The sequence below is a fragment of the Bos grunniens genome, chromosome 28 (genome assembly GCF_055505025.1).
Source record: "Bos grunniens cultivar Pamir isolate PY7600 chromosome 28, Bosgru_T2T1.0, whole genome shotgun sequence".
Taxonomy (NCBI): domain Eukaryota; kingdom Metazoa; phylum Chordata; class Mammalia; order Artiodactyla; family Bovidae; genus Bos; species Bos grunniens.
This window is the reverse complement of record NC_141192.1, coordinates 4,969,989-4,987,272: the sequence shown is the minus strand read 5'-3', so window position 1 is coordinate 4,987,272 and position 17,284 is coordinate 4,969,989. Positions and strand designations below refer to the sequence as shown.

Below are 17,284 nucleotides of genomic sequence, written 5' to 3'. Positions count from 1 at the left end.
AAGAAATCACACAGATTTGGGAGTTTGGGATTATTTTTACATAACAAAAATCTGAGGAAGGTTAACCCACTGTGGTGTAACATTAGACAGGCTAGAGGCCAGAGTACCAGGGCAGAGATAGCAACAACTAAACAGACTTATTAGTAAGAAGCTGCTGTTAATAAGCTAGTACCAAGACTGGAGACATACTTGGAAACTTTATACACACTGAGGTGATATCATTAGCCCAGTGTCAAGAAAGCTGGCAGAGTGTGAAATGAAGGAAGCTACATATAGATCTGGGAAAACAGATATAAACAAACAGCAGAAAGCAGCTAGTAAAATTCATTTACAATAAAAATAAGGACTAATGCTTACTACTATATGCCAAGCATTGTTTTAGGCTTTACGTATGTATATTAACTCCTTATATATAGTACATAATCTATATTATATACAATATACAAATGATATTTTAAAATCTTTTTTAGAATTAAAGTATTATTTAAAATATGTATCATATATAACTTAAAATATATTAACATATATACTAATTCTTTTACTGCAACAACCTTGGGTAGGTAGACACAATTATTACCCCCCTTCTCTAAGAACCTGTAAGTTCAGAGCTATTATAGGGCTGATGTTCTCAAGATCCAAACTCAAGTCATTCTGGCTTCAGAATCTGTACTCCTAACTTTTGTACCTTATTGCACTGCTTTTTGTTCACAAAACTTGACAGACAGAAGTACTTTATGGAGAAAGCTGACAATGGCACTTCCTTTAGAGTCAATCCAAATGCTTTAAATAAACAGCATGACATTTCAGAAAAACTTACTTAGCTGACGAAACAATGAGTTGTGAATCTTTATAGGCAATCAAGTAGCTTTGATTCTCTGGATTATGCACTGTTACCTAAAAGGGAAAATTTTGAAATTTTGTTCACACACAACACAAAGCACTCTAAAAGACATAAAGATGAGGAAGAATTAGTCCTTGTCGTCTAAAGGGAGTAACAACCCACATGTTCTAAATTTAAAATAACAGAGCTACTGCTTTATTACAAAATCAAAACACGACTGTTATAACTGCTTCCTCACCATTAATATATTCTGTACTATACATTCATTGTAATAAACTACCAAGCATTTTAAATGTCAGAAAAGTGCTGTCACTGACTTAATAAACTAATATTTTAAAGTTCTTAAGTAGATTCATTTAGACTTTAAAAAATTAGATGTTTATTTAATGTACTTGACACTCCAGAAGAAAAAAGGAACAATGTGAATTTCATCTGTGCCAAGAACTTTTCATTCACACTAGATTATTTTCCCATAGATGTTTCATGAAGTACTCAGCTAATCCAATCTGGTCAACATAGTCTATGCATCCTGAAATTCACTGGCAGCATAAATTCTAATCTACATTGAACTAAGTCATTCATAAAAGTCAAAAAACAGACAGACTGCATTACAATCTGAATTTGGATTAACAAAAGTGAAACTCTAGAGATATATAAATTATGACAGTCTCACACACAGAGCACATTTAAGATTAGATCATTTTCTTCAAATAGCTGTCCATACTTACGCTTTCTAAAACTCGTAAACATCTCTCTGCTCCCCATAATGAGGCTACTAGTTTCTCTTCATCCTCATCTTTACTTAAATGATCCACACATTCTTTCACTAGGAGAAAGGAAATGGACATAGATAAACATGTCTCATCACTTCAATACTTACCCCCTTTACTAACATTAAAAGTCATCTGTATACATGCTATCAATGTGTTGGAACCTCTCTGAACACTTATTCTAAGTTTTATACAGTGAGATGCTGAAATGTATGAGACTCTAATTTATAATAATTAACTTTCCAATATCAAACTATTAATGGCCTTTTCTTTAAAAGTTAAAAGATTTTGAAGATGCTACTAAAAGGAAGACATCTTTTCAAACTGATGCAATTATTCTTTGAAATATATGAACAGAATATTCAGGTTTTAAATAAAAAAATGTTGTATGTGTAATATATCATACCTTTATCTACAATATGATCCAGACCACCCAAAAGCCGTAGTTCTTCTTTAAACCAGTCTCCTGCTCGTTTAGAAGTAAGGGACAGTAAAGTCTCCATAGCTAAATGCCCAGTCTGAAAATCAGAAGCACCATTAATGAATATTGACTCTAAGTAGTAATTCCGAGGCAATACTTCTAGAGATTGCTTTTTTAAAAAAGGAAATTGCATGCTACCAGCCCACAGTATTTTTTTAATATAGTAAATGCTTTTTAAAAGTAAAACTAAAAAAAAAGTAAAACTAGTTTAAAACTGGTATCAGAACAGTCTTAAGCTAAAGAAGTGTTTTTATCCATTGGCTTGTTTTCAGAGAAAATCCATTATTTAGTCTATCACTTGCTAGTTCGATAAAATGTATACTGGTACCGTCATATAGGCTCAAGGGCGAATCAAAGGGTATATTTAACTGTAGATCAATACACTGGATTAATTTACCACAAAGGTTGTAAGAAGAAATACTCCAGAAACAAGGTGTGGGTGTGTCAAAATTTTTATCTGTTGGTAAAAACTGGTATCTTACTGCTTTGCTTTATGTTTTCTAACTATAGCAAATGAGCTTATTTTCACATATTTATCAGTTACCTGTAATTCTTTTAGTGTAAGTCCCCTGTCAAATATTCTTCCCTTTATATTCATGTAAAGTAGCTTGTCTTTTACTTACTGTTCTATATATTTTCTTATCTATTCCGAACAAAATTACTTTGTTTTTTTTTTTTTTAGGGTTTCATATTCACCAATTTCAAACTTTATACTACAGAGTTAGCAGCTTGGATACTTTGGCCTCTATGACAAAATTATATATAAACAATGATTTAGGACTACTACTGGAGGAAGCAAAGAACACTCAGAGCCATATTGATAAACCAGGCTAGGTTTTTTTCCATCCCTTCATTTGCCTTCAATTATTAATTTTACTTTTTAATTCAATTTCTTTTAAAAGGGCAACTTGGTTCCTGTGACAATAAAGGAACTTTAATATAACCAAAGAAATGCTTTAATGTAACAAAGCTGAAAAGACCTGGTTATCTTCACAAAGCTTACTGCTTTGAAAGATGCAAGTTTACACTAAGTCTTGCGGGCCCATTTTGAACTGAATATAAATCAGATATTTAGAAATGCAAAAAAACAGATCTTATCAGCAAAAAATCTTAATATTACTTATTTAGAAGAGATTTTATTTTATACCTTACAGATTTTATTCTGTACTTTAAAAGAACAAGGTTGATGTCCAAGGTGACAAATACAGATCTAGAATTCAACACCACAAAAATAGATATAATTTTGCTCAATTCTCATTCTAAGTCCTTGAAAGAGTAATGTAATAAGATCAGTTTGGGCAGGGTTAGCTCATGAGTCACAGCAGTGAAAATGAAGACTAATGAGGCTTTCTTTGCTTAAGAAGAAAAGGGCATAGTAATTTGATATTAATACAACAAACATTCGTAAGATCTGATGCAAAAAAGCAACTTTATTGTTTGTTTCTATAGGCATTAAAAAGGACTGTTTGGTATTTTAGGCTATATTCAGTATATAATATGCTACTATTTTAAAATAGCCTACAATTCAAACATTTTATTTGAAACTGGAATAGTTGTCAAAGAGTTAAAAACACAACCAAATCACTAATCAGAATACTATTCAGCAATTGTGAGCTCTGTTATTTGAATTATATTTTAATATTATAAAATTAATATTTAAAAATATCTTTCCATGGTACATCAGGAATAGCAACATATGTCAAGGAACAGGTTGAGTAATGAATAAAACAATGTGTAGGAGACAGTCACTGTACAAAACAATGTCTATTGTTAAAATTTAAAACGAACACAATACCCAAGATTAGCTGAAGGGTGGGGGGCGGGGGGCACACCGCATCCTAATATTAGCAACTGTGTGTTCTCGTTTTAATCATGTGAGTTAACTACTTAACACAGCACAGTTATTATACTGGTATTTCCCATCCTAGTAAATTCAATAAATGATGGGAAAAAATTCAACACGCAAGTTTATCATCTTTATTTAAGAGCAAATGCCTGGAAAGAATCTAAATGTTGGGAGAGAAAATTATAATGATGATAGTAACAATAATTTTTAAAAGCTGTATTTATTCAATTATGCAGCAAATAAAAATTATAGGCTCAAACATTCCTTTATAGCATTAAAAAACAGTATATGTTCTAAAAATGTTAACATTAAAAGTATGAATGTATTTTAAAATTAGGATACAAATAGTTTGGTGAGGTAGAATGATTGTTTATCCACACTTGAGCATAATAGCTATTTTCTAATCTTAGTAAGTGAAAGTACTAAATACATGTCAATTTTGTATCCTATCTTTTAATGTTAACTTGCTTTCCCCCTCAACTCCCACTCTACCTGAATCTATTCCCTACTCTACCTTAACTAAGAAGAGCAATAATCATAAGTCATTATATGGCTAGCACAAAGCATTCTGTAATTTTTGAAAGCAAATATTGCAGTCTTCAGTTTAGTGGACAGTAGAAAAACCAATAATTATATAATGTTGGAACTGTCTGAAAGTCAAGTATATATAAATAAATAATCTTATTTTTTCAAAATGACAAGGCCAGTTATCTTCCACTGGCCTACTAATCTTTGGGGATATTCTTGATTCTACGAGTTTTTAAAAAAGCCAGAGGAAAGTAAAACTAAAATCAACCAAAAGCAACATAATCATCTTAAACTTGGGGAGTTGTACTGAGCATAAGCATAGCCATGGCCATGACCCTGTGTATGAGGGACATTGCTCTACGGAGGGGTTCATGCCTAGGAATCCCCCTTTTGAGTCTTGGTCCCTTGCAGCAGTTAATCAGACATCCTGAGATACTCTGAAATAAATGAATGCTCACTGAATATGGCTCTTTCTTAAGATCCTTTAAATCTTTATTCCTAAAACCCATATAGTGTTAAGAATTCAAGTTCCTAGTAGCCTAAATGTAGTTCCTACATTTAAAAAAAACTGACATTTTCATTTTACAACCAAAGGAAGGAACTCACCGTTATATTTTCTAGATCAAGGTGCTTATTGTGTACAGTTTCACAGAGCCTTCGAATTTTTTCTTTGATTTTGTTCATGTCTTTTTCATTCAGCAGCTTAGCTGAAGAAGCATCTTGTTCCAGTTCTAGGAGTCGAATCATCAGATCTAGGCTAGCTCTATCAAGATCCATGTTTAAACGATCTCTACTCAGAATGTACATGAGGGCAGCTGTACAAAGGGACAGATTCTTCAACAGACCCAAAAAGGGGAAAAAAAGTTAATGTAAGCAATTAGTGACAATTTCAGGCAACAAAAGACTATTTTGACATTTGTTTACATTTAGAAACCTTGAAAATGGTTTATTCAGTGAAAATCTCCCTCTTAAAATATTCTAGGGAAATGTGATTTCAATAAATACATAAAGTACCACAGCTTAAAATTTTCCTTTCTACAGACTTTCTCTATACAAATGTCTCAGAAGTGTTTAAGTGGAATTATATTTTTTCTGGCCATTCTGTGCTAAATGAAGAGTTTACAAGACCTTTTTTTCAGCTATATAATCCTACTTTATACTTCACTCTTTGCTCTTTATAATATAGTGAAGTCAAATTTCCATTTAAAATCAATAATGTAAATGTATTTAAAAAAAATAAACACAGCTGAGTTTGTGTTAATACATAAACTCAGGATGCTCGAAGAAACATATCAGACTCATTTCTTTAAAATAAACCTATCAGGTCTGGTTGAACCAAGTAGTTTTTTTAAAAAATCATTAATATCATGTGCTCTCAAAATCATTCAGATCAGGTAGTTAGCACATTCAGCTTATAAACTCTACATGTACTGAAGGTGATATAGATAAGCATTAACAGAACAAAGAGGTCTATGTTAGAATATTCCCAACATTTGGGATATTCTGTACTTAAACATTTTTTCTATATATCTAATTGAAGTGTACTTGATCTTACATGAATTTCAATGCACAGAAACACAATTAACTATCTAAAATTTAAACTTTAAATCTCTAAAATTCAAACTAGGTTTCTAATTAACTGCTTACAGAGCAAAATATGTTTGGAAATAAGGCTTTAGAGATCCACTGCTGCTAAGAATATATATTAATGCTTTGGTCCTCTCATAACTTCGTAAGAAAGCACATTAATTCTTATTTCTCTTCTTCCTCATTGTTTTGAACCTGCTACAACTTGGTAACTGACTTATCTTCATTTGGGCTTATTAAGTGTATTGCTTTCAGTTTCAGAAGACTCAGTATTAGATTCTGTTACCTAATCTAGACTTCGAATATAATTTTCCTGAATAAAAATATAATAAAGCCATTTCAAATTACCACCACTTATGATTAGTAATGATTTTTTTCTAACTTTGAAAATGTTAAACCTAACTTTTATATGTAAATATGCTCTATTTTTTAAGAGAAAGTGTCAAGTCATAATAAAGATGAAGATGTGATTCCTCTTCACAATGGGATTCAACATCCAAGCAAAATATTTAAAATGTTAATATCTAAAGTTTTTATCCATGCTATTAATATCACAAAGTAGTAAAAGTTGTCCCCCCTCTTCCCCAAGTACTTTCTGATTTAAGGTAATCAATGCTTACAGAACTAAGTATTCAGTATGGTAGGTATGTCATGTCAGACAATGGTTAACAGTATAAACTGACAAGGAGGAAAAAATGTTGAGCAAATAGTCTGAAATGATTTATTAAGCAAAAAATCCTGGCATTAAGTTTTTCTAAATATTTAGCAAATATGGGGCTTCACTGGTGGAGGTGAAGAATCTGCCTAGCCAATGCAGGAGATACAGGTTCAATTCCTGCGTGGGGAAGATCGCCTGGAGAAGGAAATGGCAATCCAGTATTTTTGCCTGGGAAATCCTATGGACAGAAGGCTGGCAGGCTACAGTCCTTGGGGTTGCAAAGAGTTGGGACACAGCTTAGCTACTAAACAACAAAAACAAATTTAGTAAATATAAACTAGAATTCTAAAATAATGCTTCTCAACCCCAGAAACTTAAATACCTGATGATGCTGGGAATCATCCAAGGTTTTAAAGACCATTGCTACCATTCCATGTGCTCTCAGGTGCATTCGAAAACTGGGCATGGCACATTTAGTAGCCAAGCTAATAACACTGGAAGAAAAGAGACTAGGTGAAGGGGACTGAAAATAGCTAGTGTGTTTTGTTTTAATTTGCATAATACCTAAATAAACAATGGAATGCTCGGGGGTTGGGGGTTTATGTGTGTCAAAGCATTGCCCATGCAGATCACATGGGCAAACCAAATTTATTAAATACTCACTGATGCACAGTATGTGATTAGGTACGCTATATTAAAAAAACACATAATACACGACTGTCTTCAGTGTATCCTTTGTATTACTGCTACCATTAAACGCAAAAACATCTTAGGAATCTTCCATGTTTCTGATCCATAAAAAGTATAAATATATAATTGGACATATTCCAAATGACTGGATAATTCACTCAAACCAAGATTTTCAAACCATTATAGTATGCCAAAGATGATCCAAATCAAAACATGCTTAAATCATTTATCACTTGCTTATATAAAATCTGGTGCTAAAAAAGAAAAGATTCTTTGGCATAACACTTTCAAACATCTGGAAACTGAAGCCTATGCTATGCTAAAATGCTGTACCATCCAACTTTCTTTAGTCCATGTAGGATCAAGTCCCTTAAAAGAAATCAATCACATTTTAACATCACTGGCTATAACCTACACCTATGATAACAAAAATTGCAAATGTTTGGCTCCACTGAGCTAAAAAATTTTAATGAGGAGCATGCATACAATTTTCAAATATAAAAATAAGATCTTACCTAAGGCAACGTGTGTTTAGAGGCTGTGTGCTCTTTAAGCCACTTAACAAGTACTCAATGTCATCAGTGAACTCTTGGTTTTCACCAAATTCCACCACATCATTGAAGTGCTTCACGTGCTGAACAACAGTATACAACTGCCAAGAAAAAATAAGTCCACCTCTTCTGTAACTACGAAGTAGCATATTTAAATCTATGAACTTGCTCTGCTGTATTTAAAAGTGTATAAAGTAAGTTTATTAGATGGCAACCAACAAGTCTTTTAAAAACATTGGTAGTAGTAGGACAAAGTAAGTTCGTGGTTCAAAACTCAGTTTCAGTTTACTGATATGTGCTCAAGACATTAAAAGGCTAAATTACATACAAAATTCTATCCACACGCAGTAAAACTGTATATGGATGCTTACTTCTTTGTCTTCTTTTCTGCATTTCAGTGCAGTAACTATATCTTGGTAGGGCTGAGTAGGTATTGTCACAGTTTTTATCACTTTGGGTGGTGGTGCAGGAGCCTTAAAAACTCCATCATCTTTTTGATTTTGCTCCTTTGAAGACAGCCTCACCTATTAATAAAGGTATTAAATTAGTTGTTCTAAATAAATATATAAAAATAGTAACATCTCATCTACTTGGTAAATTTAGCTTTAGAGTAATAAAACCCCAATTCTCGCCCTCAAAGGTAGGGGGAGGCCTCTGGGGATACTTCAAAAATTCCATGCACTATCAGGTAAGACTTATATGTGTTTTACTCACAGAAGAACCACTCAGGAACTTATTCTGGTCTTTTCAACCTAACATTTCATACAATTAGTTATCCATGTCCAGAATCATTAGAAGGAATAAAGAACCAAAATGACATACAAAAATAGCACTGACAAACAACTCAGGAGAGACAGGAAGAGGAAAACGACAACAGATAGACAAAAGAACTTGTAAAGTATAGGAGTCCACAGTTCACGGTAGAAAAAAATCAGCCATAAGAGCATGCACAATAATACCTAATATGCACAATAATGGTTTAATACTACTAAAAGGAGCTTAATATATCAAGAAGACAGAGAACTGTACATTTTAGGATGATCTCTATCCCTATTTTTTATTGTCTATAAAGAACTCATTCTTTGATAGCTCCATATGACTGAGGTGTCACTATTAGTCTGTAAGTATTAATGCATGATCCTACCAGTTATTCTGGAGCAAATAATTTGCTACAAATCTTTTTCAAATGTGTTTTGAATTGAAAGGTATTAGTATAATGCAAGAAAAAAGTTCTGCTCTAAAAAACAAATTAATCACTCAAAGCCACTTTAAGATCAGTGTAGGATATACTGATATAGCTCTCCATCATTTAAAAATTCCATAAAATGTGGATCAAAAATTGTCCAGTATTTTTAAGGCCTTCATTCATAACCTAGTAACACCAGAATTTCTGTTGTCCTGCCCACAATCCTTACTTTTCCAGTAAATTAAACTAAAATCACTAAATTTTAGTGAAGAAGTTGAAAATAAACTATTAAACAGAAAAGCTAGAGACTTTCAAATTATGAATGAAGATAGCAACTGCTTAATATTCCTCATACAAACATGAAATTGAAGAGTACAGTTCACTTACTGTGACACTCTGAGGTTTTACTACTGGTGGTGCAGGTAGTTCTTCCGAGTCTGGATGATTCCAATGTCTAGCATTATATACGGCTTTTGTAGGAGACTAGAGGAAAGAGAAAAATATCAACTATTTCCATCTTACTCTGCATCCTTATAAGACTGTCACATTTTAAAACTAAAAATCACAAAGAATAATTTATATAAATTGGATTCTTTACCATTAGCACCAACTGGGAAGCCAAGATACACAATCTCTGATTTATATTACCATTATGCTCCTACCACGCCAATGGCAGATATGGAGCCACCGTCCTATTTTGACACAAAATCAACAATCAGTGTTCTGGGCAACTATTACCAACCAAGAAAAGAAATTTAAACCTCTTGTTTGGCTCATATTAACTTACTAATCAATACAGTTAATTCAACCTGTTCTTTATTCCTCATACTACTGATTCATGCCCTACATTCTTCCAACAATGAAAATCAGCCAGCTTACAAGAAGGGATAAAAGTCCTTATTCATTTAGGTGAAACTGGTGTGTTTCCAGATGAGTGTCATTATTAAAGTTTTCAGGGTTTTTTTTTTCAGGTTTTATATAAAAGTAAATATGGTATGTATACCAAATATTACATAACACAGTGGAATCTAATTCAGTACTACATACTAAAATACATGCAAAATGTATAAAAATGCATACTGGGTAGGATAAAGATGTAAATCACCCCACCCTACTACAAGTTAGTTTACTGCCAAATCAATATGCAATAAACTTTACGAAAAAGACCCTTCAGCTTTAACACTTTGAATTTAAAAACTGAGTATAAATAACTATGAGCCTGCATAATCAAATCCACAGAATTAAATCTGTATTAAAAGGAACAAATCTTCATTTTCAAAAGGAAACTGATTAAACAGACTGATAACATTTTCTCCATTATTTACAAAATGATGTTAAATTATGCCCTTTAAACTTCAAATAATCTCATTAGAGATTTTTTGTTTGTAAGAGTATAATTAATAATCTTTGTATTTTCAGTATTACATATAAAAAACAAAGGAGTACAAGAAAAGAAACATACTTCAAGGCTGGCCAAAAATCTACATAAAAAATTAACCATCTTCCCTTACTAGCCTCAGTGAAGTAACATTATTGGAATTGAGCATCATACAAAGTTATCTTTTTATATAAATATTTTCTTCAAAATAACCATGCTGTGACAAAAACAACTGTGTAAGCTCAAGAACTGATTTTTCAAAAGACAGAGTTTAAACTAATTCACATACTAATTTTATTAGAAAATCTTAATGTGAAGAGGAATCTACTGTGAAACTTACATCAAGCAGAAAGTCTCACTTGTACTGTGTACACAAACACATTAGGATTCTTATATATTAGCATAAAGTAATGCAGTGTTAGTACACTAAAGCAGTTTATGCAATGACTTATCAGGCCTTGTGAGGCACAACCACACAGAGCAGACTCAACATAAATTTTTAAACCTCTATTCCTTACTATTTTTCTCTCAATGTCTATATAATTTACATGCCTGCTAGTTGTTAGATCCCTCATTTCACCTCAAATACCCAAAGCACAGCCATAAGCCCAGGAAGATAACAGACTTTTTAAAAGAATAGGTGCCTCAAACCTGAAGCACTTATTTTTAAAAAGCATTGATTTCAAGTAAGAATATTTTGGATAATATAAAGGTTATCCGCTTCCACCAGTAACAAAACAGCAGAAGTCAATGCTCTAAATTAAACAGACCCTGGAGATTGGGACTACTACACATAAAACATACACATCGCTACACATAAAACAAGTAAGAGCTCACTGTGTAGCACCAGGAAGTCTACTCGATACTCTGTAATGGCCTACATGGGAAAAGAATCTAAAACAGAGTGTGTATATGTATATGTGTAACTGATTCACTTTGCTCTACACCGGAAACTAACACAACGCTGTAAGTCAACTACACTCCAATAAAATCTTTTTAATTAATAGCAAAATATAGATGTATATTAAACAGACCCCCTTCTAGTTAACTGCAAGTGGCAATACACCTAACAGTTACAAAGGAGAGACAGCAACCACATGGTGTGGGTTAAAATCCAGGTAAATAGTAAGTTCTACTGCTACTTGTTACTAAATATTTTTCTCATCTATAAAACAGCATTCATAACAGTATCTACTGCAAAAGGGTTGTTGTGAGGATTAAATGAATGTATGTAAAACACATATTAGAGTGCCTGAAACAGTATGTAGTATACAAGTATTATCACTGATAGTACTAATTATAATAACTATTATGTGATGATGTGCAAGTCTGAGTTCAGAAAATTGGAGTGTACACACACACACACACACACACACACACACACACACACAATCTACTCACATAACAGAGGACTGCAATAAAAAGGATAACTGACATAAACATACTCTGTTAACAAATACTATTATAAAAAGCAGACTGGGATATACTGTTCTAATTCATCTCAAAATTCAACAATATCCCTGATAAATACAGAGGCAAAAATCCTCAACAAAATACTAGAAAATTAAATTCTACAGCACATTAAAAGGATCATACATCCTAACTATATATAGGATTTATTCCTGGGATGCAAGGTTGGTTCAACCATGAAAACCAATCAATGTGATACACCACCTTTATGGTGAAGGACAAATATCACATAATAATCTCAATTGGTGCAGAAAAACCACTAAACAAAATCCAACTCTCTTTAATGAAAAACATTCAACAACAGAAACTGAAGGAAATTATCTCAACAGAGGTCATACTTTAAAAGGCCCACAGCTAACATCATACTCAACAGTGAAAAAAATGAAAGCTTTTCCTCTGAGATCAGTAATAAGGTAAGGATGTCCACTCTCACTGATTAAACACAATACTGAACATATAACAAAAGTCATTAGGCAAGAAAAAGAAATAAAAGGCATCCAAATTAAAAAAAAACATTTTCTCTGTTCACAAATGACATAATCTTGTATATAGAAAACCATAAAGATTTCACACACAAAAAAACCCATTAGAACAAATAAAAATGTATTCAATAAAGTTGTATTTGAGCAAACTCTGGGAGATAGTGGAGGACAAAGAGAGGAGCCTGGCATGCTGCAGTCCATGGAGTCACAGAGCCAGACACGACTCGGTGACTGAACAACAACATGATACAAGGCTGCACTATACACACCAACAGAGGACATCAGAAGCGGAGATGGAAGGGAATTTCATTCACAACATCAAGAAGAATACAATGCTCAGGAATAAATTTAACCAAAGAGGCAAAAGATTTGTGTGCACTGAGGACTACAAAACGCTGAAATTAAAAGACACAAAGAAATGGAAAAACACCCTTTGTTCATGGATTAGACGACTTAGTAGTTAAAATGGCCACACTACTCAAAGTGATCTACAACTTCAATGGAATGCCTGTCAAAATCCTAGCGGTAATTTCTATAGAAACAGACCAAACTTAAAGCTTACATGGACTCTCTAAAGACCCGGAATAGCCAAACAGTCTTGAGAAATAACAAAAAACCCAGAGGCCCCACATTTCCTGATTTCAAAACATTACAAAGCTACAGTAATCAAGAGTAGGGTACTGATGCAAAGACAAATATATGGACCAAGTGTACAGAATGTAACACCCAGGAATAAATCCACATATATATGGTCAAATTATCTTCACCAGTGGAGATAGTCTCTCCAACAAACGGTACTGGAAAAACTAGATATCCACATGCAAAACAATGAAACTTGACCTTCATCTTATACCATACACAAAAATATTTTTAAAACTTTAAGGTAAGACCTGAAGCTAAAACTCCCAGAAAACATGGGCGGGGGGGGGGGGGGCGGTACTTAACGGTGGTTACACCAATGACTTCTTGCCATGAAGCACAAGCACAAAAGCACAAGGAACAAAAGCAAGCACAAACAGCTAGCACTGCATCATGAAACGCTGCGGCACAGCAAAGAAAACAATCAAGAGTGGAAAACGCAACCTACCGAACAGAAGAAAAATCTTCAAACCATTTGTCTGATAAGAGATTACTATCCAAAATATACAGGGAACTCCTATAAGTCAATAGCAAAAAAAAAAAAAAGGAAAAGAAAAACAGGCAACAGACTTGAACAGAAGAACACTGAGCACTGAAGAATTGATCCTTTCAAACTGCGGTGCTGGAGAAGACTCTTGTGAGTCCCTTGGACAGCAAGGAGATCAAAACAGTCAAGCCTAAAGGAAACCAACCCTGAATAGTCATTGAAAGGACTGAAGCTGAAGCTCCAATACTTTGGCCACCTGATGCGCAGAGCTGACTCATTAAAAGGACCCTGATTCTGGGAAAGACTGAGGGCAAGAGGAGAAGCGGACAGAGGATGAGATGGCTAGAGGGCATCACCGACTCAATGGACATGAATTTGAGCACACTCTGGGAGATGGTGAAAGACAGGGAGGCCTGGCATGCTGCAGTCCATGGGGTCACAAAGAGCCGGACACGACTAAGCAACTGAACAACAAATATGATCCTGCAATCCCACTTTGAAGTATTTATTCAAAAGAATTAAGAACAGGATCTCGATATTTGTACTTCCATGTTCAATGCAGTATTTTTTAAAATGGGCAAAAGGTAGAAATAACCTAATTATCCATCAACAGAGAATAAAGAAAATGTTACACACACAACAGAACATTATTCAGCCATTAAAAAAAAAAAAAAAAAACAGGAAATCCTATCATATGCTATAATATGAACCTTCAGGATGTTACCCTAAATGAAATAAGCCAGTCACAGAAGGACTTAATACTGCATGATTCCACTTGTAAGAATTCTAGTCAAACTCAATAAAAATAGAAATGGTGGTTGCCAGGGGCTGGACAGGGGCCAAAATGGGGAGTTGCTATTCAATGGGTATAAAGTTTCAGTCAGGCAACATGAAAAAATTCTAGAGAACCACAGTACAATACTGTGCTTACAATTAACATACACTTAACAGTTACTACACACTTAACAATTTCCTATGAGGTAGACCTCATGTTGTAGTTTTTATCACAATAAAAAAAAGAACTTTGAAAAGCATTTGAAGCTTAACAGTATACAGAATAAATATACAAGTTATATTCAAAAGATACACTCATGAACATTTTGTTTACTTTGTTGAATTAAGGTGGCTTAGTAAACACTATTATTTTAAAAGTTTTGACAAGGTTTTGCCATTTTAATGCTAAAGACTAATCTAAAAGAGTGAATCCAATGAGAACTGCTGTTCCCTACTGTTAATTGTTTCAAAGTTTTACAAAGTTAATATAGGGTTTATTATAGGGAGCAGGAGGATTTGAGGATACACCCTACTATTTAAAAGTTAAAATAAAAAAACATATGCATGTGGTTAATACGGACACACTGGGGCACGGGTCAGAGGTAAGATACAACCAACACGGACTCTGAGCTCTTGACATCATTCCAAATAGTCTAGCAACTTCACACGCACCTAAGTACACATCACACACGGTACTGTGTACAGTACCTACAAAAACACCAGACAGCCATCAACTTTTCATGGAAAACAAAACCCCTCTTACCACTCAGCAACCCAGCTAAATTGTAACTGAGTCCTTTCGACTGCACTACCAGGCTTACTTAAATCTTGTTCATTTTTATTCTGGTTTAAAAACTAGATGTATCATATTAACTAGATTCCTTATCTTTTCAGTGTTAAACTTATTTGTGGATTCCATTTCTTCTGAAATCTACTCCGAAGAATACTTAAACAAACAAAAAAAAAAAGTAAAAAAGCTCTTAAGACTATTCTAACATCCTAAAGATTTGGAATCATCAATCCTAGTAATCTTAAACATACTAACATACTATTCCTTTGTTTCAATTCTCCAGGGGCATGACAAATAAGAACCTCAAATGTAACACTGTGTTACAGCTAAAGAAAAAATATGCCAGTGACACATGCATGGCGCATGGCGCATTTATCTATGAGAGAGAATTCAATTTCTACAAAAACAATGGACCAATTTTTATAATTATAATGCAAGGCTATGGTTAACAAATTGGCTTGTTGAATCACAATTAGAAAAAAGAGGTAAGAAGAGTTTTTTCATGAAAAGCTAAGAAGAAATGACAATATTATGGTATTCTTTATTGAGCTGGCTCTCAAAGGGGGAAAAAAATTGGAATAACTGCTTTTAAGCCATGTGAACTTTTTAGCAGTACCAAACTTATTTCTGAGTTTTAAAGAGCACTGTGTACTAAATGAGGACAAATACAGTAAGCTGATTTGAATCCATCCAGCCTTACCTACCGGAGAAGGCAATGGCACCCCACTCCAGTACTCTTGTCTGGAAAATCCCATGGACGGAGGGGCCTGGTAGGCTGCAGTCCATGGGGTCGCTAGGAGTCGGACACAACTGAGCGACTTCACTTTCACTTTTCACCTTCATGCACTGGAGAAGGAAATGGCAACCCACTCCAGTGTTCTTGCCTGGAGAATCCCAGGGATGGGGGAGCCTGGTGGGCTGCCGTCTATGGGGTCACACACAGTCGGACACGACTGAAGCGACTTAGCAGCAGCAGCAGCAGCCTTACCCACAGAAGGATATCATAACACAACTGCACTCTCAGCAGTAACTCTGTCAGCGTGCACTACAACTGAATGACTTCTGAAAAAGCAGAGTGCCACAGTGCACAACGGTGCGTGTGTTGCACTTCAGTGACAATTAAGAAGGGAGAAAATTAATCTGGATATCACTTTTTTTTTAATTCTTAAGGTTTCTTTTTGTTTAAGATGGGCAGGAGAGGCAGACAGTATTTGAGGAAGAAAGTTTCACAAAGATTAGGGTACCTTTTGGCTCTTTAGAACTTTCTTTTAAGCATAATGATATAATCTCAGATTGTCTTAAACTATGATCAAAACAGCCTTAAAGTAAAATTTCCTAGTTTGTTTAAATATTCAGGGCATAATTTGATGAAAAACTGCACCTACCCCTAAACTAAAACCAAGAATGTCTCTACTGCTAAGAACTAGACATTCAGAAGTGTGAAGATAGAGCACTAAGCAAAGGTATAATCCACAAGTACATGGGATGAGTAGAACTGAAGATTTTTCCTGATTCAATTAAACCCTACAGATAAAACTTTCAAGAGACAGTTATTTTTATGAATAAATTGTCAACTCCTATCCACGAGAACAATTTATCTGCTACTCAGCTGTTTTACCTTCAAAAGAATTTGTAACAATTTTATAAAATTTTATAACAGGTATTGCCACATCAAAATATCATCTTAAAATAGCATAACTTGAGCATAAGCTCTAAAAATTTTAGTAAAACTTTATAAAACAGGTACTTGCACATCAGAATATCACCCTGAAACAGCATGACCTGAGCATAAGCTCTAAAAAGTCCAAATAACAAAGCATAAAATAAAATACTTGACACTCTGAAAACTACTAAGCAGGCTACAGCTCAACAATTATTAAAATAAAAAGATACTAGGATGAGGCAGGAGTCAAAAAAAAAAAAAAAGAAAAATCAGCTGAAACAAGCATCAGTTTTACAAGTAAAACTATCACTAAATATAATAAATATAGAATGAACCAGTTGTATTAGGGAGATGACTTATCCAATTTAGAAACACAAAAAGAGAAGCTGAAAATATCTTGAAATATGGCTAAATAGAGAATATTCAATCTCCCCTTCATTTAGCTGGACACATGCTTGCCCTG

The 17,284-nt window shown here is 33.9% G+C and overlaps 1 protein-coding gene across 7 annotated transcripts in view; it reads right to left on the bottom strand.

The window, feature by feature from the left end:
* WAPL (WAPL cohesin release factor) overlaps positions 1–17,284 on the bottom strand; it is a 77,456-nt gene that overhangs the window by 12,468 nt on the left and 47,704 nt on the right. For all 7 annotated transcript variants that reach the window (XM_086381171.1, XM_086381175.1, XM_086381170.1 and 4 more), the window contains 8 exons: positions 9,526–9,621; positions 8,324–8,476; positions 7,917–8,053; positions 7,094–7,205; positions 5,073–5,300; positions 2,018–2,129; positions 1,570–1,667; positions 818–894 (listed from right to left, as the gene is read on the bottom strand). In XM_086381171.1, coding sequence (XP_086237297.1) covers positions 818–894; positions 1,570–1,667; positions 2,018–2,129; positions 5,073–5,300; positions 7,094–7,205; positions 7,917–8,053; positions 8,324–8,476; positions 9,526–9,621 — 1,013 coding nt within the window. The remainder of the gene's footprint in view (positions 1–817; positions 895–1,569; positions 1,668–2,017; positions 2,130–5,072; positions 5,301–7,093; positions 7,206–7,916; positions 8,054–8,323; positions 8,477–9,525; positions 9,622–17,284) is intronic.